Below are 24450 nucleotides of genomic sequence, written 5' to 3'. Positions count from 1 at the left end.
CTCCTAACTGCTGCATCTCTGTAAAGTACAGTCTGGCAGTTTGTTATTTTATTTTTATAGTTCCTGATCAGTTGACAGTCATCCTGTTAATTTTATGAGCAATAATGTGAAAAAACTGTTTCTGATCCAATTCAAAGGGTTCTGTTGAACATTATGTCCCCAGAAGTTAAATCACCTTGTACTTGGGAGTTTATAGTTTTCATGTCCCCCTTTCCTCCTCCTCCCACCCCCACCCCGCCCACAGCCCCTGACTACTACCAATCTGTTCTATACCTAAGGGTTTTGTTTTTTAAATGTTCCACATATAAATGATATCATGTGGCATTTGTCTTTCTCTGGCTTATTTTGCTTAGCATAAAGACCGCATGATTTATCCATGTGGTTGCAAATGGCAGGCTTCCCTCCTTGATGACTAACTAGGAGTGTGTGCGTAGAGGTGCATCTCTCGTGTATCCACTGATGGACACTTAGCTTGTTTCCACGCCTTGCTTAATGCAAATAACAGTGCAGTGAATATGTGGATGCATGCATTTCTTTGCAATCCTGATTTTATCACCTGTGGACATGCGCCCAGAAGTGGAATTGCTGGATTATATGGTAGTTGTGTTTTTACTTTGTGAAGAGTCCTCATTACTCTTTCTCTGGAGTGACTGCTACAGTTTACATTCCTGCAGCATTGCACAGGTTCCTGTTTTCTTTTCATCCCTAGATGCCCTTGTACCTCTCTCTGATGGGTACATTGTAACAGGTATGAAGAGAGATTTTGCTGTGGTTTGGACGGGCATTTCCCTAATGAGTAGTAGTGTTGAACATCTTTTCATGTGTTTTTTTGTCATTGAAAATCCCTTGGGAAAAGGACTATTGGCATCTCTTGCCCATTTTTCATTGTTTTTTGCCTGTAGATTTATTTGAAATTCTGCATTTTGGATATAAACCTCTCAATATATATGTGTTGTGCTGATATTTTCTTACATGCTATGGATTGTCTGTTCATTTTTGTTTGTTTCTTTAGCTGTTGGGTAACTTTTAATTCACTAGTTTGATGTGGTCCGTCCTACTTGTCTGTTTTTACTTATGTGGGTTGTGCTTTTGGTGCCATATCTGAAAAATCATTGCCAAGACCAGCATCAAAGAACAGTCTCCAAATCTTGTCAGAGTTTTGTGGTTTCAAGTCTTAAATTTAAGTCTTCAATATATCTCAAGATACATTTTTTGTGGGTAAGGGAGAGCTCTAGTTGGATTCTTTTGCATGTGAATATCCAGGTTTCCCCATGGCATTTATTGAAGTGTATTCATTGAGTGTGTTGCATCCCTTGTCAAATATTAGTTGAGGTCTGCACAGAGCCGTACCTTTGGGCCTTCAGTTCAGTCCCATTGGCATGTGTGTGTTTCCCAGTTACTGGGAAATAAGTGCTGTTTGTCACTGTGGGCATGCGAGGTGTGCAGCAGGATGGCTTCACTGACGTGTTGTGAAATTAGCACATGTTCAGCTCACATCCATCTTTAGTAGATAGAATAAAAATAAAAGATTAAAGAAGAAAAAAGAAAAAAATTTGTCCTCCTGTGATGAGCACTCGCAGTCCTCCCTCTCTGGTCCCTCCTGCCCGGCACTGAGCAGCGTGGGCTGCAGGCCTCGGGCTGTGCGCTTCCTCCCTAGGACTCACCTATCTTACAACTGCAGCTTTTTAACTTCTGACCACCTTCCCCAGTTCCCTTCTCCCCCTATCCTGTCTCCAGTCACAAGCCTGATCTCTTATTCTGTGAGTGTTTGTTTTTTTTAATCCACAGATAAGTGAGAACATTCAGGATTTGTGTTTATCTGACTGACTTCACTCTGTGTATAATGCCTTCAAGGTGCATCCATATTATTGAAGATGCTAGGATTTCCTTTTTTTCCAATTGCTGAATAATATCCCATTTTATATATGTACCACAACTTCTTCATCCGCACATCCATTGATGGACATTCAGGTTCTTTCCATGTGCAGTTTATTGTAAATAATGCTCTCACTGACATGGGGTGTGCTGGTGTTTATGAATTAGTGGAGGGGAGGTTGTGTATGTCCCCCTCCAGGAAGTGGAGTTCCTGGGTGATGATTGTGTAGTCGTATTAATTTTTTCAGAATTGTTCCAATTCTATCCATACTGGCCATAATAGTTCACAGCCCCACCAGCAGTTTCTTCGCACCCATACTAGCCTGTGCTCGCTCTCGCCTCCCTGATAATCGCCATTCCAACAGGCTTGAAGTAGTGTCTCATTATGGTGTTAATCTGCATTTCTCTTTTGATTGGTGAAGTTTAGCATCTTTTCCTGTATCTGTTGGCTTCTACTACATCTTGGGAGAAGTGTCTGTTCAGTCCCTTTGCCTATTTTTTAATTGGATCGTTTCTTTTTATGCTTTTCAGTTGTATGGGTTCTTTATGTATATTAGAGATTGACCCCTTACAGATAGAATGTTTGCAAGTAGTTTTTCTCATTCTGTAGGTTGTCCTTTTGCTTTCTTGCTATCTTCTTTTGCCATGGAGATGAGTTTTCTTGGAATGCAGTCTCATTTCTTTACTTTTGCTTTTGTTGCTTGTGCTTTAGGTGTCATACGCAAAAAATCTTCACCAAGACCCAAGTCAAGAAGCATCATTCCTGTGTTTTCTTACAAGAGTTTCATGGTTGCAGGACTCATATTTAAGTCTTTACTCCATTTCAAGTTAATTTTTGTGACTGGGATAAGATACTTGTCTAGTTCAGTTCTTTCCCACTTGAATATCTACGTAGTTAGCACTGCTTATTGAAGTTTTCTTAGCTTTTCTTAATCGAATATTTCCGGCAGCCTTGTCAAATAGTAGTTGATCTAATATTGTTCCATTTATTTTGGGCTCTAGTTCTGGTGCATTGGTCTGTTTCCCTTCCAATACCATATTGGTTTGATGGCTAGCTTGATTATACTCCTAGAAATCAGTGTGTTTCCTACCAATTAGTTTTTCTTTCTCAGGATTTGTTTGGTTATTTGGGGTCTTTTGTGGGTTCATAGAAATTTCAGGATTGTCTTCTCTAATTATGTAAAAAAAAAAAAAAAACCACTGCAATTTCCATAACGATTGCATTGACTATAAAGATGGCGTTTTATAAGTACGGACATTTTAAGAACAGTAGTCTTTCCAGTCCATGAAAATGGGATACTATTCCACCTATTTTTGTCTTAGATTTCATTTATCAGTTGTTATATTGGAGTTTTCAGAAGAGATCTTTGACCTGTTCAAATTTATTCCTAAGTATTTTATTGCTTTTGATGCTGCTGTAAATGCGATCAGTTTATTTCCTTTTCAGGAAACTCATTGCTTGTGTATAGAAATGGTGTTGATTTTGTTGTGTGCTGATTTCATATCCTGCAACTTTCATTGATTAGAGATAGGAGTTCTTTGAGTCTTCGATTTTTGTCTCTAAAATCATGAATGTGTTTAATAGACCTGAAAATGATTATTTATGTGTGTAAATATTAGAATTTTCTATATATATGTCCCCTGCCAAGAGACATACTTTTATTCCTTCTACACAATTGGGTGAATTTTTTTTATTATGTACTTTTTCTGCTTTCGCTTCCAGCAATATGTTGAGTAGATGTGAAAGAATGAATCCTTGCCTTTTCCTGAGTGAAAAGGAAAATCTTTGTTTTCGCAGTTGAATATCATGTTTGCTTTGGTCTTTACACATATGACCTTTATGATGTTGAGGTACTTTACTTCTCTTGCCTCTTTGTTGACTGTTTCTATCTTTAAAAAATGTTGAACTTCTCAAAAGCCTTGTCCACCTCATTAGAGATAATCAGGTATTTTTCTTCCTGTAGTCCTTTAATGTGGTGTAGTGTGATGGCTGATTATTTGTATTCTATGGTGAAACATTCTCTCTATCAGGAATGACTCCCGCGTTGTTCTGATGCCTGAGCCTGCACTGTGCCCTCCGATTGTCTGCTTGCATTTCTTGAGGGATTTTGCATCATCAGAAGTGTCGGGGCACTTTCTGTTCTGGTTGCGTCTTTCTCTGGCTCTGGTGTCAGTGTCATGTTGACCTCACAGGAAAACATTGGGAAATATTCCCTCCTTTTAAGTTTAGGAATTTTTAGTGAGAAAGGGTGTTAATTTTTCTGTCAGTGTTTAATAGGATTTGTCAGTGAAGCCATCTGCACTGCAAAAGGGCTCCTTTGTGAACTTATGGGCACTGCTTTTAATCTCTTTTTCTAGTATATTCATATATTTATGTCTTCAAGATTCAATTTCAGTCTTGGTACATTGTTTTGGAATTTACCCATTTGTTCTACGTATCCAGTTTTTTGTCATGTGATTTTTCTACAAAAATCTCCATTGTCCATTCTTATTTTGCATCAGTTGTATTGTCTCATCTTTAACCTGATTTGTGTTAAGTCTTCTGCAGTTTATTGTTTCTAATTTAAACGAGGATTCTCAGTATTAATTTTTTTAAGAAACCAGTACTAGATTCATTGAGTATTTTTTCTTCCTATTTATTTTGTTTTCCATTTCATTTACCTCTGCCCTAGTTTTCTTTATTTATTGTTGTAGATTTGGACTTAGTTATTTTTTCTAGTTCCTGATGTACAAATTTAGGTTGTTTGGAGATGTTTCTCATTGATTAATGTAAGGACTTATTGCTATAAAAAAATTTCCCTTGTTTAATATTGGTTTCTCTCCATCCTGTATGTTTTGGTATGGAGTTTCTTTGCTTTCACTTGTCTGAAGATGTGTTAAACTTTCCTTGCCTATGTCATCTCTGAAAATTGGTGGTGTAGGAGTGCTCTTATTTACTGCAGTTTTTTTAACTTTCCCTTTTCTGTTATGTTTCTAGTTTCGATCCATCATGGTCAGAAATGACAGTTTTTTTAAAATAATTTGAAATATATACCTCTCTATCCCTTTCTGCTGTTTCACCCACAAAGGTCGCCCCTAACCCCCCCTGCAAAGCATATCAGTAGTCCGTTGTCTCCATTTTTTGGTCTACTTCTGTTGTGTTTCCTGCATTCCACATATGAGTAAAATCCTAAGGTCACTGTCTTTCTCTGTCTGGCTTACTAGTTAGCATAATGCCCTCTTCATCCATCCATATTGCTGCAAATGGCAAGATTACTTTTTTATAGCTGAGTTAATATTCCATTATAAATACACTACCTTTTCATCCATTCATTTATTGATGGACGTAGGTTGCTTCCATAGCTTGGTTATTCTAAATGATGCTGCAATAAACCAACACTCTGCATAACAGTCTTTTCAACATGGTGATTTTCTCATCTTTTGTAGATTCCCAGTAGTGAAATAACTGTTAAGTGTTTTTTATCTTTAGTTTTTGGGAACTCTCCTTACTGTTTTCTGTAGTGCTTACACCAATTTACAATTCCACCGCAGTGTAGGTGGGTTCCCTTCCCCCACATCCTCACCACCACTGACTGGTATGTCAGGTATCTTTGGTATCTTTGATGTTGGCCATTCTGACTAGAGTGAGGTGACAGCGCTGATGATTAGTGAAGTTGAGCAACTTTTCATGTATCTTTTTTGTGAAAAAGTCTATTCAGGTTCTGTGACCATTCTCTAGTTGGAATATTTCTTTTATTGTCCTTGATTTGTGTGAGTTCATTCTATATTTTGGATATTAGCCCCATAGGAAATAAAAACATTTGCGAATACATAATCTTCCCGAGGACATTTTCCTTTAATTTTGTTGAACTTTTTCCTTTTGCTGCTTAGAACCTTTAAGTCATCCTGCTTTTTTATTTTCCGTTTGTTTTCCCTTGCCTGGAGATAACATGCCAAGAACAAAAGTTAGTAATGTTTACATTGAAGAGTTAACTGACCTGTTATCTTCTAGAAGTTTTATGGTTTCTGGTCATATATTTGAGCATTTAATCCAATTTGAGTTTATATTTTGAATGGTATAAACCAATGATGTAGGTTTATCCTTTTGCATGTACTGTCCAGGTCTCTCACCACAGCATCTATTGAAGAGACTCTCTTCCCCGTTGTATATTCTTGCTTCTTTTGTATACGAATCCACCATGTAGGTATCAGTTAGTTACAGGATGTAAGAAAAGCATAGGGAATATTGTCAATAAATACTCTAGTTGGTTTGGTGACTGATGGAAACTGCACTGTCATTGTGAATTTAGTTTTGTCTATAATTGTCAAATTAGTCTATTGTACACCTGAAATCAGTGTAATATTGCATATCAACTGTACTTCGGTAAAAATAACAAATAAATAAATGATACTTTGTAGGTGTACATTGTCCTAAAATTACTTAGACTTGTTTTTTGGGCTGATGTGTCATCTGTCCTCCGTCTTGTGCCATTTGACGTTTAGAACATTGTTTTTTCTGCCATTTGGTGATGGTTCTGCATGTTCATTATAAACAGTTACCCTCTTGTGTTTTTCAAGTCCTCTGTCTCCTTCCTGATTTTCCTCTAGGTGTTCTATCCATTATTTGAAGTGGGATATTGAATTTTCCTCTTGTTATTTTGCTGCTAATTTTTAACACTGTCACTGTTTGTTTCCTTTATGTAGGAGCTCTGATGTTGGATGAAACAATATTTCAGTAGTTTTCTATGCGTCTCATTCATCAGCTCATGGCGGACATTGTGGGCCATGATGGTGTCTCACTCAGTCCACTGTGACTGAAAGGGCCTCTCCTGCCGTCTCACGGTCGCCTTTTGTATTGACTGTCATTTTCCATCTTTTTCACTGTCAGCCACTGTGTTTCTAGATCTCAAGTGAGTCTCTGGTACACGACATGCAGGTGAGCCTTGTCTTTTTAATCCACACAGCCTCTCTTCCTCTTTAATGGGAGTTCAGTCCCATTAAACTTAATTAATGAATGGGAATCAAGCGTTGTCCATTGCCTTTCTGTAAAAGTTACTCTGTGTGTGTTCTGGGTATCTTTGACATATGTTCTTCTGTCTCTGCCTTCTTTGTGTTTAGTGTTTTTTCTTCTGTTCATGCTCTCTTTTTCTCATTTCCCTTTGAATGTCTTCCATGTGTATTTTCTTGGGTATTACATAAAACGTTAAATTTGTAACAATCTATAGATGGGGGCAATTTCAGGTAGTAAAACTACTCCTGTATATGTGCTGCTCATCACTTCATGCTATTGATGGCACATTGTATCTTACTGTAAATCCATGAAGTGATTCATCAGTATTAAACTCCATGCCAGTACTAAAAAAGTATTTTCTGCTCAAATATGACAGTATTAAAAGTTTCAATATACATGTGTGTACTTGCCATCAGCAGAGTGACTTTTGAATTGAACTATAGTTGATATAAAATGCTACTCACAGTTGTGTACATTACTAAATGTTCAGTCCAGTGCTGTGTTATAGATACAATAAAATTTCACATAGATTTTTAAAGTATATGTACCTGATTCTTCTGGGTTAATTTGATCCTTTTACACATTTCAGCACTTTCTTCTCATTACAAAAAAGGATTGTTACTTCAGCAAGTCATAAAAGACTCATTCCGAAGAGTGCTCCTGGGAAGATCTGGGAGCCGTGACCCTGGGGACTCACACCTGAGGACACACAGGGACAGTGCAGCTGAGCATGGAGGGCAGGATGGCCATCACGAAGGAATGCAGAGTCACGGCAGGAACCCCCGGGACAAGCCTGTCCCTGTCTGTGGGGACCCGCAGCCTGGGGTGACTCAGGACAAAACCCAGTTTAATTCAGTTACTGTTGCAGCACAATGTTTTTCTGTGAGTAAATGGCATCATCCTGTTTTGAAACATAACTTTTCTCAGAAAGAAAATTTGAAAAATCTGAAAATGGAGGCCTGCCATGGTCCAAATAATCATTTCAATCATTTAAAATACAGCAGTGGATTAGATACTCAGTCACTTAATTCTGAGGACCAAAGATATAATGAAGAAAAAATATGTAAGTATGTTGAAATAGACAATTCCTTGATGAAGGATGTATTATTCCATGAACAAGTAATTCCCACTCATGCTAAAGCCTACAGTTTTGATAACTGTCAGAGAGAGAGTGTCTACCCAGCATTGCTTAATGAATATCAGTGCATAGACAACGAGAGAGAACCTCACTTGTGTAATAAAAGTAAGCATGCCTTTAGGAAGGGCTCTATATTTAAAAATTGCCAAGGTATTTACATTCAAGAAGGAACATGTCAATCTAACGATCCTGGAATAAATGATAACAGAGGACCACTCCATAGAAAACATCAGAGAATTCAGATTCCAGAAAACCATTACCCATGTAGTAAATATAGACAAGTCTTCAAGGAATGGTCAAATGTTATCATATATCAGGGTATCCACATTGGAGATAATCCTTACAAATATAAGGAATGTGGCAAAACTTTTAATCACTTCTCAAAAGTGATTAAACATCAGAGAATTTACACTGGTGAGAAAGCTTGTAAAAGTGAAGAATATGGGAAAGCCTTTAGTGAATTCTCCCATCTGAACTGTTATGAAAGTATTCATACTGGAAAGCAACCATGCAAATGTAAAGAATGCAGCAGATCCTTCACTTGTTCCTCAATTGTAACTGCACATGAAAGAATGCATATGGGAGAAAAACCTTACAAGTGTAAAGAATGTGGAAAAGCCTTTAAGTGGGACTCACACCTTAGTCAGCATCAGAGAATTCATTCTGCAGAAGTACCTAACAAATATAAAGAGTGCAGCAAATTCTTTTCTTTCTCAGGACTTAATATGCATGAGAGAAATTTTGGTGGAGAGAAGCTTCACAAATGTAAGGAATGTGGCAAAACTTTTAAGCGGGGCTCATACCTTACTTGGCATCAGAGAATTCATTCTGGAGAGAAACCTTACAAATGTCAAGAATGCGGCAAATCCTTTATTCGTGCCTCAAGTCTTTATGTGCATCGTAGAACTCATACCGGAGAGAAACCTTACAAGTGTAAGGAATGTGGAAAAGGCTTTAAGCACAACTCACACCGTAATCGACATCAGAGAATTCATTCTGGACAGAAACCTTTCAGATGTGAGCAATGCAACAATTCCTTTACGTCTTCCTCAAGTCTTACTGTGCACCAGAGAATTCATACAGGAGAGAAGCCTTACAAGTGTAAGGAATGTGGGAAATCCTTCACTTATTCCTCCAGTCTTACTGTGCATAAGAGAATTCATACTGGAGAGAAGCCTTACAAGTGTAAGGAATGTGGAAAAGCCTTCATTTCTTCCTCACATCTTAATATGCATGAGAGAGTTCATACTGAAGAAAAGCCTTGCAAATGTAAAGAGTGTGGAAAAGCCTTTAAGCGGGGCTCATATCTTACTCAGCATCAGAGAATTCATTCTCGACAGACACCTAAAAAATGTAAAGAACACAGGAAGTTCTTTAGTTCCTTAGATCCTCATGTGCATGAGAGAACACCTAGTGCAGAGAACTCTCGCAACTGTAAGCAATGTGGCAAAGCCTTTAAGTGGGGCTCACACCTTAATCGACATCAGAGAATTCATTCTGGAGAGAAACCTTACAAGTGTAAAGAATGCAGCAAATCGTTTACTCGTTCCTCAGGTCTTTATGTGCATAATAGAATTCATACAGGAGAAAAACCTTACAAGTGTAAAGAATGTGGCAAAGCCTTCATTTCTTCCTCAAGTCTTAGTATGCATGAGAGAATTCATACTGGAGAGAAGCTTTACAAGTGTAAAGAATGTAACAAATCCTTCATTTCTTCCTCAAATCTTAGTATGCATGAGAGAACTCATACTGGAGAGAAGTCTTACAAGTGTAAAGAATGTGGAAAAGCCTTTAAGTGGAAGTCAGACCTTAATCGACATCGGAGAATTCATACAGGAGAGAAACCTTATCAGTGCTAAGAATGCGGGAAACCCTTTACAGTACATGTCACTCAAATCTTAAAGTTCATGAGAGAGTTCATAGTGGGGAGAAGCCTTGCAATTGCAGAGAATGTGCAAAAGCCTTTAGTGATTCATTAAGTGTAAATAAACACAAGAATATCCATGCAGGAGTAAAGTCTTAAAAGTGTAAAGAATGTAACAAAGCATTTACCTAGTCCTCTTCCTTACTCGACATCAGAGAATTCATTCTGGACAAAACCTTAGAAACGTATGGAATTCAGGAATTGTTTTTCATGTCTTCAAAACTTACACTTCCTCAGAGAATACATACTGGAGAGAAACTGAAGAAACACAAGGAATGTTTCAAAACCTTTAAGCAGTGCTCAAGCCTTACTGCATGGCAGAAAGCTCATACTAGAGAGAATATGATATATCCACTGATGCAAGAAAGACTCTTGGGTAAACTATAAATGTAGGGAGTATGAAAGTGTTCAGATGGGCGAAAAAATGTACAAATTTGAATACAGTGGGAAAGCTGTCAACTGTTCCTCACACAGAGTGTGTGGGAGAATTCATAGTGGAGAGAAAACATAACCAGTATCAGTAGTATGGAAACACCATTGCCCAAGACATATACCTTAAAAATGAGTGTCTTCATAAAAGACACTTTACAGGTACAAACTAAGCTGGAAAATGTTTGAGTGAAAATCTAAATTAGCCAGGAAAGACTTACATAATACTAAGACACCAAATTTTTTAGAAGTTACTCTCAAGAGTATTTTTTATTGGAATGACCCAAATTAATAGCAATCAGGTTATTGACTTCATAATTTGTGTAAGTCTAAAAGGGGATGTTTGCATAGTACAGTGCCCTCCACCCCTACCCCAACTCCAGATGCCAGTTTCAGGCCCCAGGCAGTTAACCTGTGCTTCTGACCTACAGGCTACACATTAGAGTTTCCCATGACCTCCCCTTCGGTTTTGATTAATTTGCTAATGTGACTCACATAACAGGAATATTTATGTTTATCAGTTTAGTGAGGGAATACCATAAAGGATATAAGTTAACAAAAGGATGAAGGGAGACACAGGGCAAGGTCCCAAATAAAGGGGCATCTATCATGGAGTTTGGGGCCTGACTCAATGTAAAGTGGAGGTGGTTTTGTTCCCCAAGCTTAGAATCCCTTTCAGCCTGAAAAGCAGGATCCAAGAGAACACGGCATCAAGCTGTTCTCAGGGGTTTTGTGATGGCTTTATTCTATAGCCATGACTGATAAATTATTGTCCATTGTCTGGATCAACCTTCAGCCCCCGCCTTTGGGTGGGGGTCCAAGTGTCTCATTAAGATGACAAGACACTTGTTTCACCTTTAAGACTATTCAGCATTTTCAGGAACTGTGGATAAAGACCAAATATACCTGGGAAATATATATTTCTTTATGCGAATGATCAAATATGTATTTTTTCATCAGTCATTATATCACAGTCTCCTTCCCCCTTGGTCTTCAAATACAGATTCTGTACAGCAAAATGATCATGCCTGTCCGAGCACTTATATCTGGAATGGCATTTACACAACAAATAAAACAGTGGGACCAATGCAAATAGGCCTAAAATTTGATGAAGCCCGTGTGGGGTGGACACAGATTTAAAGAGACAACTCATTTGTCCTGTACAGTCTTATGACCATAGACCATATATTCAACCAGAGTAATGTAACTCTGGCTTGCAGACTGTAATTCAGTGTCATGTTTCCAAAAGCACAGGTGGTCTTCACGATGGTTACCTGGTAGCTTTTGCTAGGAGATAATTAATACTGTTCTGTTGCTCTGAGCCTCTCTTGCAGCACTAGTTAAGTCGGGTTTCCCTCATTGCATAACCCACTTATCCATCCCTTTACCAGCTGTAATTTCTCACCCTCTCCACTTGTCATGTACTTTACCCAGACTTTTCCCCATGTGAAAGGGATATTAAGTTCAGCTACTGTGGTGGTCCCAATTGCTGACAGCAATATACTAGTCCCACAAGTGCCTCCCCTGCCATCCTCTCCAACTCACAGAAGATAGGGGCAGAGCTAGCGGTGTCTGCCACTAGGTTGCAGTGTATCTCACTGTCAGCCCCAGCTTGGTCAGATGGTGCAATGGCACAGGCCACCCCATCAGGCCCTTAAGAATCCTGAGAGTTAAGGGTAAGGTTACAGATTCTTGCTTAGTAACCTTCCTGCTCCTCATAAACACAGTTGCAGCCCTGGACCTGGGATCACTGCATCTAGTAGGAAAAAAGCTAGTTGTTCTGACGTGGTAAAGAATAGTTGCACTAGCATCTTTCCCCACCTCCTCTTCCCCAGATTCCCCAGAAAACTGGAGGATTCTCTCCTGTGGGGACCCTCCTTTAGCTATGTCATGTTAAGGATGAGCATGTATACTCTTTGAGGCGTGTAAGTCAGCCCTTCATGTCTTTATCTCCCCGTTTTAGACGGTGAAAGTTTCAACTGCCCTTTCCATTTTTATTAAACTATTCTGAGGATTATATGCAGCATGATATGTCCACCTGATGTGATGTTTCTTGGCCCCTGCTGGACGCCATGGGCCATAAAGCATGCCCCTGGTCTGAAGAGATGTAACTTGCTGGTCTGAGTTGGCATAGTATCTTTTGTTCCAGTCGTTTAATGGTATTTTGAACATTGGAAAGTCTAGTCAAGAATAATCGTCTGTTCCAGTTGGGACCTACTAATTGGCCTTGGCCAGTGTGATCTACTTGGCCAGATAAGTGTGGGGCCTTCCCCATGGGGAATTTTCCCATAGCCAACTGCAGCCTTTGACTGTCTTGTTGACAGAACAGTTCTTGTTGCCATTCTGTGCCTGACAGTGTACAGGAAAAATATGTCTAGATTCAGCCCATTTCTGCATTGCTGCAGTTCCCCCACGCCCACTCATCTCATGGACCCAGGTGGGCACTTCAAGGGAGCGCACCCACAGGTCCGCTTGATGGTCATAATCACCTGATCCTGTGTCAGGTCCCTTTCCTGTCTCTGACCCGCAGATGAGGGAAGAGACGCAATTGTTCGTCGAAGATCTTAAGGACCAGCCAGGGGACTCAAGGCGTGACAGCGCAAGAGTCGTGCCGAGAAGGCATCTCTCATATTTATTGATGAAATGGTTGTTAACAACAATATTGGGGTTTCCATGCACAATCATTAATTAAGTTCAACTCTCAACAGTTTCACTTTCTGAAGGATAACGAACAAATCCTCATGGTGAACGAACACAGAAACTCTTTCTGTCTTGGCTACTGTTTCTGTCTTGACTACAATCATGAACCATAAACAAACCATCAAGGCAAAAGTGCTCATACATATGATTTTCATACTTTATATATAAATTCCATATAATTCCCACATCCTGGAATGGGGTTCTTACGGGCATCCACATGTCCTCCTTTAATGTATGTAACAAAGCCATTAGTTACAGCCTGGGTCAGTAAAAATCTAAACATAGGGCGTTTAATCATTGTTCAATTCTCTCATCACTGCCAGGAGCACAGCATGTACTTCTGCCCACTGAGCTGATTTAGTCTTAACCTTCCTGAACTACTCCTGCCATGCGCTGGTCTTGAGCAGGTTTCCAAACAGGATATTGTCCGTTCATCTTGGAACTGCCATCTGTAATCCCAGGAGCTCTTTGCTGTTCAGGTGAGACCTATTCACAGGGCACAGCCCATGTAGCGGTTCTGGCAGCTCATCGGGGGCTCCAGGTTGGTCCTGGACAAAGAGGCTGGTTGCTAGTGGACACAGTGTGGGCCTCCTCATACCCTCGCCACTGCCACCTGTATGAACCATTACCTTTTTAATATGGAAGTGTGGGCCCTGCCTGCCTTATGAGAATGTTTCTCTGGTATCATCCAAGACAAGCATCTCCGGCTCCAAGACTTACATCCTTTAGTCCTTGAGGAGGTCTCAGTGCCCAAGGCCAGGCTGATGATTCTAGTGGGTACCAGGCAGCAGTGTCTGGGAAGAGGGGCTCATGGGCTTTTGCCACAATCTCCAGTCTGTGTGGGTACAGGTGGCAGATTCTTCCAAAATATGTCTGAGTGGGGGTCTTAATGGCCCAGAGGTGTCCAGAGTTCAACTACCTTTTTTTTACTCACAATATTTCTTGCTTTTGTTAAGGTCCCACTCAAATACAGCTCTCATTTGTGTAGTCTTATAGATGCAATATAACAGTATTCCCAGATCTAAAATAGGAATCCTCCAAAATCCAAAATACACCAACCAAGTGCTAGGTGTCTTGTTTGGATGTAGGGGTGGGTAGTGACAGCAGTTTACTGTTAGTCACTTGTGGAATATCCCAGGTGCCTTCTGCCCACATTATTCCTATGTTCACTGTTGAGTAGGACCTCGGGCCTTTGCTGCTTTTATTACTGAGCCTTGCTTGGTCATATGTGTCACTACCATGTTCAAATCAGTCCTAACTGGCTCTTGTGCTTCTTATATTATAATATCATCCACATACTGTATCACACTGGAGACGTGCATCAAGTCCAAATCCCTCCTGACCAAGTTGTAGTCAGGAGATGGTGGGTTCAGGTAACTTTGACCACAGTAAACATAAACTGAGATTCTTCCGACATGAAGGAAAATTTGGGTTGGCTCTTCTAGAGATGGAGATGGAGAAGAAAGCATTTGCAAGTTCAGTCCCTGAATACCAGCCGCCTTCAGTCTGCTGTGTTTTGTGTATGGTTTAGGGCACTTTTGGAATTGCTGAGGCTTTGGGTGGTACAGTGTTCTTTAAACCACAAGTCTGCTATCGGTGAGCCATCGGCCCTTTCTCAGTCCACGCAGGGCTATTGTACAGTGAATTCTTGGTCACCGGCACTCTAGCTTCTAGCATGTCAGTAATTAAAGCAGGTATTTAGTGATTCAAGTTCACCACCAGTGTGGTCTCAGGTAGAGGGGGAAGGGGATCAAGGAGCATTATGATTAGGACACATAACGAGGTAGGTCTTGGAGGAAGGCAGCAGAGCATGGAGAAGACTGACTAGCATCTTACTGTGCTGACTGACTGCATTGGGGGTGAGGACTTGATAGTACAGGTAAATGTTGAAACCACAGTGTTCACGTGAAACCTTTGTAAGGTTGTATGTCAATGATACTTTAATAAAAAAAAAAAACAGGTTTTGAAATCACACTATTGCACTCCCAAACCGAGTTCTAGGAAAGGTCCTTCCCATCCCCCCAGCCATTTAACTAACCCTTGTTGAGATGGCCTCAGGTCCCCGGTTGGGGGTGCGGCCAGAGACCCCACCCCTCTTGTCAGTCAGACTGAATAAACCCGCGTGACCAGCGCCCTGGTGGGTTCATGCTCACGTTTTCATTGTAATCTTGACCTTCCTACTTTTTTAATTCCTCCAAACTGGAGTAGAGTAGACTTCCTTGGGCCTCTGTGATGTTGGGGGGCACATCAGGAGTCCCCACTGGCTCACCCAGTCTCCTGTAGTGCTGCATTAACACCTTTGCTTCAAAGCCATCACTCTGCTTCTTTTGTCCTATTTTTCAATAACCGTCTGAAGGCTTTTATGCCAAGTCTCTTGACTCTCCCCATTTTCTTTAATTACATTAATGCTGTTGATATGGGTAGACCCACTCAGGGAAGCTAACAGATCTGATAAGGCTTCTCAAACTGGTTTGGTAACGGTAACTTTACATGGGGTGCCCCCGTAACAGGCCCCCTTAATCACAGCATTCGCCATCACCTGAGCGACAGGAATATGCAGTGGGTGAGTGTTTTGGTCATGAAGCCAATCCCACGTGGCCTGCGTACGGAGAATATCAGCCGCCTCATCCGGGTGTTCATTTGGCCTTTTGGGGGGGAGTTGGGCAGCCCTCCTCCACAGGATAAACAGACCTTACAGTGGCTTTTATGCCGTCCACCAGCTGGCTGTTCTCAGGAGTAACGTCCCATGTGTCTGGATGACAGCCAGCTGTGACTGCCCAGTAGTGAGCGATGCGTCCTGCATCAGCCCAAGCACGCTTGCTCTCTGCAGCATTTGAAACCAAAGCCACAGACCCCAAGGGGTTATTCTCACAGTCCACTTTAGGACAGGTTCTGCTGTCAGTGCTGGCAGTGCTGATCCACACTGCGTCCACTGTTCTCGGTCACCTCCTGGCGTTCGCCTCCCTCCGAATTAACTGTCGTCTTTGTGGCCAGAGGAGTCCGAGGCACTTCCTGAAGCTCTGTGTGAGATTTGCATTTCTAGGTGGCTTTTGGGCTAATGGCCAAAGTTCAGGTTGAACCAATTCGAAGCCTGGTTCAGCATCAAATCCTGACTCGGCTCTTGGATTTATTTTCAGTTTGACTATTGCAGATAACCAGGGAATGGTGTATTTCACTTACTTCAGATTAGTTTGAATTTCATTACATACCCAATGAGCCAACTCCTTAGGAATTCTGTCCACTGCCATTTTTAAATTTCACTGGTAACTTTTACCATTAGTGATTGATGGCAGTACAGCAGCTCTTTCATACCAATCATGACTAGGTAGCCATCAAGGCATTAATGTTCCCGTATCTCCTGACATTTCATTCTTTCTCTATAGAAGCCACGTATTTCCGTGAGCCTGCATTGGTCCAGCAAATCCCGCTTCTCTGACAGCAAATAGGGCAGGGTACCTTAACTCCTCTTGGGTGTCTGGACCAAATACCAGCGTGTCTTGGGGGGCAGAGAGTAGGGTATTCCCACATACACAAGACCTAGAAATTCTCAAATACCAGCAGGGGGTCTGATAATTGTGATACTGTGTGCCTGGAGACAGCACCAGATCAATCAGGTCAAAGGCTCCATCCCACAAGACTGCCCTCCACACACCCACCCCCACTGCACATGCCAATCGTAAGACCCAGATAGTCCCATGTGCTTCAGACCTACCAGCTACAGATTGGAGATTCCCATGCCTTCCCCCTAGGGATCAATTAATTTCCTATAGTGGCTCACAGAATTCCGTTTGGGTTGGGTTTACACATTTGTGGGATGCTTACCAGAGACAGAGTGGCTGGTCAGTCATGGGACTGCCAGTCCAGGTTGGGTGGAGAAGAAACACCCATTCTCTCCTCCCCTCGGCTCCTGGCACTTGCCGGTCAGGTGCTCTCCATTCACCAGAAGCCAGCCCACAGTGCTCCCCCGATGTGGGAGGTCAGCCAAGAGAGCAGCCGGAGAGGGATGCTGGGGGGCAGGAGCTTGGGATCCAGGTGAGGGGGTATCCTGAGCAGTGCCCGACACAGCTGCCGTTGTGAGCCAGGAGAAGCTGAGCTGTGAGAATAAATTCTTTCATCCAAAGTGCTTTTGTTTTCATTTGGCCTCATGGAATTCATAGGGAAGGTGTCTCAGGCACAGAATCCCCTCTGCGCAGTGCTACCTTCTTGGTGCAGACAGTGTGATTAGGCAAGACCAAAGGGCTGCCCTCATGAATGGGTGGAAGACACGGGAATCTGTGTAGGGGTTGTGTAGAAACACCCAGGGATCCCTCAGTGGGGATTTCATCTGTGGTGTCTTGCCTTTTAAAGGATTGGGGTCCTCCTTAGAACTGGGGGAGGGATGGGGATGCCTGGGACAGTTGAGTTGGCCTTCTGCAAAATGGGGGACTCCTCAGGGGAGCCGAGTGCCTGTGCAGCAGTGGGAAGTGGGGGTTGGACGTTTGGCACCATTTGAAAGAGTGACTGAGGAGAGATGTACTTTGGCAGGAAAGGGGAGAACCGGAATGCAAGTTGTGAGATGCTATGAGGAAGGAACAGAAGGTATTAAAGACTGAGATAGTGGTGCCGAGAGATGTAGTTATGGCACGGGAATGGGCCATGGGAGAATGCAGGTCGTGATAGGCCATGAGGGAGGGAAGAACGGTTTGCAGACTTCAGCCCCATAACTGGTAGACGAGACATCAGGGGAAGAGCAGCTCGGGAAGGGTGAGGATGTGGGGCCAAGGGCATAGGCGCTGCTGGTGCTGCTGGGACTGGAGTCACTGCTGGAGGCACCAGCCCCTCCCCGGTGAGAGCCTGCATGGTGGTTTTTAAGGAAGTAATGGAACAACAGTGGGTCCCTGTAAGCCCAGGGAGGAAATCCCAGGACAAATACCTCTAAAAACCAAAATCAGTCAAAGGGAGAAATAAAGTTTAAAACCCATTTATTGCTTACAAACTGCAGTCCAGGGCCGGCTCCCCTGGCTCCTGAGGAAGCAAGCCAGCCCCTCCCTTTAAACTCTTAGGTTCAGACACGCCCTTGGTTGCCCAGGTAATTACCCATTGCCATGGAGATGAGCTCCTCTCCAGCCCGAGGATATGCAAATGCACTAAAGCCAGGCGAGATGTTCTGGATATGTTACAGTTTTACCCACAGTACCTCAGGGAGAGATGCAGCCCCTCCCCAGGCTGTGGGGCACTCCATGCTCTGCCCCTATATCCATGCTGAACTGGCGGACTTGAGCTCCCCGATGTCTGCAGGATGCTGCCTTTTGTGCCTTTGGGACTCAGGAGTAGATGGAATTACTCCATCTGGGTGAGAAGCGGGGAAGCCGGCTTCCCTGACGACTCATGCCTCCATCTGACAGAGATTGCCCGGTGCTGCTCAGACCCCAGGGAGCCACAGCATTCTCAGTGGGAAGACTGCAGCTCTCCGGGCCCCGTGGCGTAATCAGGGCGATTTGCTGTCTCCCTCTAGGTGGGAGATGTTTGCTGAACTCCTACAGGTGTTACAGGAATTGGGCTTGAAGAACATCCTTAAAACACGGAGCATCAGGGTCCAGATGAGGAGTTGCTCACCATGGGAATGAGAATCTGGCGCTACGAACAGCTCCCCCTCCCTCTCTGGGTCCCTAGTGGCTGTTCTTTCTTGCCCCTCACTTAGGGCAGCGCATAAATGAGGTCACTGGCACTGCAGCAGATCCGGGAGAGGCTGAGACAATGAGAGCATGGAAGGAACTGTGGTCTGCTATGCAGAGAAAGGTTTAACAGGTGCTGTGAAATTTCAAGGATCCAGATGTGGCTTGAATTTGATAAAGGGGACAATAAATGAGGGATTAGAAGGGCATCCAGTAAATTCTTGCTAGATCTTTGGCAACAAAGCCAGAGCAGCATTTCCCACTACTGAGACCCAAGACATGGGAGGCGGAGGCAGAGCCGCGTCTGGCCTGTGGGACTGCAGGGCTTCCTGGGGGGGAGCGCTCCAACCCCACGTGCACCCACACAGGGAGATGTTTGGGCATTGCAGTTTGGGGCGGGATGTGTTGGGCACCAGAGGCCACATATTGAGTTAACAATTCATCAGTTCCCAGTGAATATGCAACGTGTCCCGGTACCTGTGGACACAGGAGCTGGATGTTCTCTGCCTTTGGCAACCCTGAGCGGTTTCCTGGGGCCCCTGCTGTGACAGATGGCTACAGGGAAAAGGCAATTAGAGTGAAGAGAGCCCAAATCCCATTGGGAATAGGCATCTGCCCCCAGCGGAGTGTCCTATATATATCTCCCATATCTGAATATATTTTGGGGTGGCTATCCTGCAAAGCCTGTAGTTACAGACCACTGCAGGTGAGTTCAGACTTAGAATATGTGTGATAAAGGCAGTTCTGAGGGGACATTCTAAACACCTGCCTATAGTTTTGCCTGTGCCTCAGTGGGTGACAAATACTAAGGAATCTAAATTGCCTGGGGCATAAATAAATTGAAGAAAGTCTTCAAGAGCTGGAGAAGGTGGGCATTATAAAGCCCACTCATAGTTCTTTTAACTCCCTGGCATGGCCAATGAAAAAGCAGGACAGCTCCTGGCATATGAATATGGGTTACAGGGAATTGACTAAAGCCACACCCCCTTTGCACGCTGCTGTTCCCTCTATAGTAGACCTTATGGACACCCTCAGTCATGAACAACGGATGTATCAGTATGCTGCGGACCTTGGTAATGCCTTCCTTTTCATTGACATGGCACAGGAAAGTCAGGAACAGTTTGCCTTCACATTGGAAGGCTGGCAGTGGACATTCACTGTCCTTCCGTGGGGATACCTCCACAGTCCCACCATCTGTTGTGGACTTGCAGCCCAGGCCTTGGCCATGTGGAAGAAACTGCAAGCAGTGTGGCTGTGTCACTACACTGATGAGATGCTCACATCTGATTCTCTTGCATACTTAGCAGGGGCAGCTCCTAGGCTGCTGCAGCTCCTACAGGAGAAAGGATGGGCTGTGGACAGCACCCAGGTTCAGGGACCTGGTTTCTCTGTAAAGTTCTTGGGGTTGTCTGGTCGGGTAAGACTAGAGGTGTCCCAGAAGCAGTCATAGACGAGGTCCAGGCTCTCCCCACCTCTACCACTGTGGCAGCATTACCAGAGGTCTTTGAGTCTTTTGGGCTACTGGTGTGTTTATACCACACTTGGCACAAATTCTGAGGTACTTGCACTGGTATAAAATGGCATCAGGTGGACGGGTTGAGACATGCATCTGCCTTTGCCCTTGCTAAGCAGGTAGTCAAGGCCATGCTGTCCTTGAGGGTAATGGACCCATCAAGGCCCTGTGAGCTGGATGTTATGTAAGTGAATTTGGTTTTAGGCAGAGCCTCTGACAGTGTCTTAAACCATCCCAACAACCTGTTGGATACTGGTTACAACTCTGGAAAGGAGCAGAGATCCAGTATCTTGATAGAGAAGTGATTGGCTTCTGTGTACTGTACCTTGCTGGCTATGAAGCTCATCTCCGGGGCAGCCCTGACAAAGATAATAATAACCACCTACCCCATTGTGGGATGGGTATGAGACTGGACCCAAAGGCCTCAGTGTGGTGTGGCACGGATGTGTAAACAGTCCAAATGTGCACATACCTACAGCAGCATAGTGCCCTCTCTTCTGGATCCTTGAGTGGAGAACTCCAATGCTGATTGGGGCCAGTGACATTTACCAGTGAAAACCAGGAAGAATTTACTTTACAGCCATTAGTAGCAGAGAGCCCTTATCCGGAGGGAAGAGTCCCTGTACCCGAAGATGCATGGTATGCACATGAGTCCAGCCACGGGCAGCCCACAAAGTGGGGGCCTGTGATTTCCCATCCTAAGATGGAGACAATGTGGATGGAGGGTGGGGAAGAGCAGAGTTGTAGGCAGTGTGGCTCAGTGATCCCCCAGAAGCCCTCCCCCGTAGCTGTCTGCACTGACAGCTGGGCCGGCTATCAGGGCTTGACCCCGTGGCTACCGGCATGGTACCATGGCAGCCGGATTGTTAGTCACCAGCCCCTTTAGGGGCAGGAGTTTTGACAAGACTTATGGGCCTTTCATCGGACTAAAACAGTTACCATACATCATGTGACAGTCCATTTGCCTTTGGCCTTCCCAGGGAATGATAAAGCAGACACACTGGCCTAGGTGGGTTGCCTAGAAGGAAACCCTGCCTCTGATGTGGTCCAATGGTTATATCATCATTTCTTGCATGTGTGGCAAAAGGCAATGTGGGCTGTAGCCCACCCTTGGGGCCTGCCTTTGACCTTTGAATAAGTCAGCAGAGCCCGGAAGGAGTGCCTTGTGTGCTCTAAGAGGGATTTATACGGAGTTCCACAGCAACATGGGAAAATAGTTCAGGGGCTGATAACCCTTGTCAGGTGGCAGGTAGACTGTAAGGCGCCTGTGTCTCTCTCAGAAGGGTATCAGCATTCCATGGATTGTGTGGTCGCAGCTGCTGGACTGTTGCTTGCTCTGCCTACATGTTGTAAAGATCAGCAAACAAACAAAAGGGGCCTAGTGCGTCTCCTTGAAACCTGTGTCCAGCTTCAGGTGACTGAGTGTGCTGAAGGCACCAACTTTACTGGACGTGGATTAAAAGGATGGCTGCAATAATCAGGTGCAAGGTGGAAGCTTCATGTGTCATATAACCATGCTGGGACAGGCATGAAATAGAGGTACACTGGTCATTAAAATCTGGCTTGATGTCAGACAGCAATAGTTTATGGGCTGTTCAGTCCACTTGTGGACAGTGTTGCTGTGTTCGAACGAGAAGTCCCAGAAGCCAGCATTGAGCCCAGTGGACATGCCAGCACACATTGCTACCCCCCTGTATAACTGCATGTACAAATGAAGGTGCAGTTGTTGAAGCCAGGGTTTGGCCACCAGAATAACATCCTGATATCAGCACCAACTGCACTAAATCCTGGAGACTCCATTGAGTGAATGTGGCCTTCGGCTTTTTGACAAAGAGACCGGTGATAGCTGGCCCTTCTCACATCACACGGACATGGCCAGGAAGCTAGCCTTTGTGTTTCTGGATTGAAAGCAGAATGAACCCCCAAAATAATGGCAGTGTACCCCAAACATCTGAAAGGTAAGGGAATCTTACTGTGGAATTTTGTCTTATCATTGTGGCCATGTGCCTCTCATAGCGCTGCGTACTGACCCATCAGTAACTGCCACAGAGAGAGGGCTGAAGGTCCACTTTACGAAACCTGGATGCGAATCCATTCCTGCCACTTTCCTATCACAGGAATGCTCTCTTGTGTGCACCCTGCCTGACGGACAAGACTTGCCTGTGTTGGTGTCATTAAGCCATGTCTCTTATCGCCCTTACAGTTAATCTCGTCTGCAGTCCTTGTGGATTGAGCCTGCCCCCAGCCAGAGCTGCTGCTTGCTGCGTGGGCCTGGAGATCCCTGCCGTTCCAGCTACTGGCCTCCTGTGGAGTGTGTGAGATATGGACTCAGTCTGAATAGGACTTTGAACTCAGCTGGGTCCTCAAAGCTTGAGGATTGACATGGTTTTCTTGGAATGTTGCTGTGGTGGAATCTGGTTGGCATGCTTTAGCCAACCAGGCTAGATTGTGGCACATAGGAAGATTGTGGGCACATAGACTGTGAGGCAAGAACCCTGGAGGGGTTGATTCTGGGAAATATGGAACATCTGACCAGAATACATGCCTGGCCTTAATAGCACCCATTGTGTGTGTGTGTGTAGAATAAGAGCATGTTTGCATATTATGGGATGTTTCCCAGGGACAGAGCAGCTGGTCAGTCATGGGATTGCCAGGCCAAGTTAGGGGTGGAGGGTGTTCTCCACCCCTTCCCAGTCTCGGGGCGGGGCCCAGTCCTCCAGGAGGTAAGCCATGTGGGCCCACATGTCCACTGGGGGTCACTCAAATGTCTCCCATCTGTAGGAGCAGCCGCTGAGACACTCCTTCCACGAGGGCAGCCTGTTCTGCTCCTTGGTCACCGATGAATCCTGCCAACGTCGCCAACTGTCGCCGCTCAGAGCGAGTCTGCACGCAGCAAGCCGCTCTCTGCCTCTGGGCCTCTCTGCCCCCAGAGCCATCTCATGGCAGAGAACACATGATCCTAATTATGGGATAGGGCCTGTATCTGTACCCAGAAAGTCTTACAGCCATGCTACTTGAGATGGAATCTGAAGTGGCTATGAAACAATGGACAACTGTTTTAGCTCCTGAAGCCCAGGAAACATATTCATTGAAAACTTCTGCTCTTCCCTGTTTATGGGAGGTAATAGAAGGAATCATTGAGTTACACCATTGCTCTCTAACACCACTGGTTCCTAAGTTAAATCAACAAAAGGCCCATCAAGTAGTATGGCTAGTGGGAAGAGGCGCCATGCATGCAAACAACCACATACTTCCAAGGGGACATGATGGACCCTCTTTACAAAAAAATGACACCTCACTTAGATGGGAGCCCATCTCAGACCTAAATTGTGAACAGCGCAAGGGAATTTGGTTATGCCCCCAAAAATATTGGGTTCTAGAGATAATTACAACTTGGCCCAAGGCAAAAACAATGTATGGCATATGGGAAGGGGATGGTTTTCTTGGGAAGGAATTGGAAAATCAAACTGTCTGTCTACCCGAACACTACTGTGGACAAGCTGAACTTACGTAACAACCGATACACGGTGCAGTACAGAAGTTACAGGAAAATATACTTGCCTGAGGTCAGTAGAACTTGTGAAATTCCTGATATGGATGACTGTGCTTTTGGGGAGCTTGAATTAAGACCCTCAGCCAAGGTCAAAATAATGGAAGATGACTGGCTGGAGGAGAAACTGGCCATAGCCTCTCAAGAACTAAAGGAAGCCTTACAACAAGCTGGGAAAACTTTTCACAGAGTATAGGTGGCTGCAGATGAAGGGGAAAAAGAATAGTTAAATAGATAAAAGAATATGATGTTTGTTCAGTCTCTATCGGATGGTGTTCTTGCCTCTATAATTCTCCGGCGCGCATGGATGCTGTTGAACCTGCGGCCTCCTCTGTAATGGCAAGCACACTGTTCTTGTAGCAGTCTGGAGCTCTGCGGGGTGCGGGAGGAGGCAAGGGCAGCAGAGAGGCTGGATCACGTTACCTAGAAGGCCAGGAATGATTCAGAAGGCAAATTCCGACAAGTCAGTCGGGGAAGGACACGGGTCCAAGGAGGAAAACCAACTCGGCCACATGCTGCCAGGAGCCGCCAACGTATCACGGCCGTGATGGGCAGCTGAGGGCTGCCGAGTGGCCATAGGGGGGCGCTGTGAAATAAGATGAAATCTTATGCTCCCCACAGTGGCCCCACAGGAAAGGAGAGCTTTGTGAGCTGCAGGGGCCCTGGGCAGCCAGGAC

General features: G+C 44.1%; 1 protein-coding gene across 1 annotated transcript in view; it reads left to right on the top strand.

Moving 5' to 3' along the window:
* Nucleotides 1-24450, top strand: part of LOC118969805 (uncharacterized) — a 78120-nt gene that overhangs the window by 23701 nt on the left and 29969 nt on the right. Inside the window, 3 exon segments of the mRNA XM_073226353.1 lie at nt 7455-9889; nt 9892-10047; nt 12887-12961. Coding sequence (XP_073082454.1) covers nt 7455-9889; nt 9892-10047; nt 12887-12961 — 2666 coding nt within the window.

Source organism: Manis javanica, chromosome 17 (assembly GCF_040802235.1).
Source record: "Manis javanica isolate MJ-LG chromosome 17, MJ_LKY, whole genome shotgun sequence".
Classification (NCBI taxonomy): Eukaryota; Metazoa; Chordata; class Mammalia; order Pholidota; family Manidae; genus Manis; species Manis javanica.
This window is presented reverse-complemented; position numbering and strand designations above follow the sequence as displayed.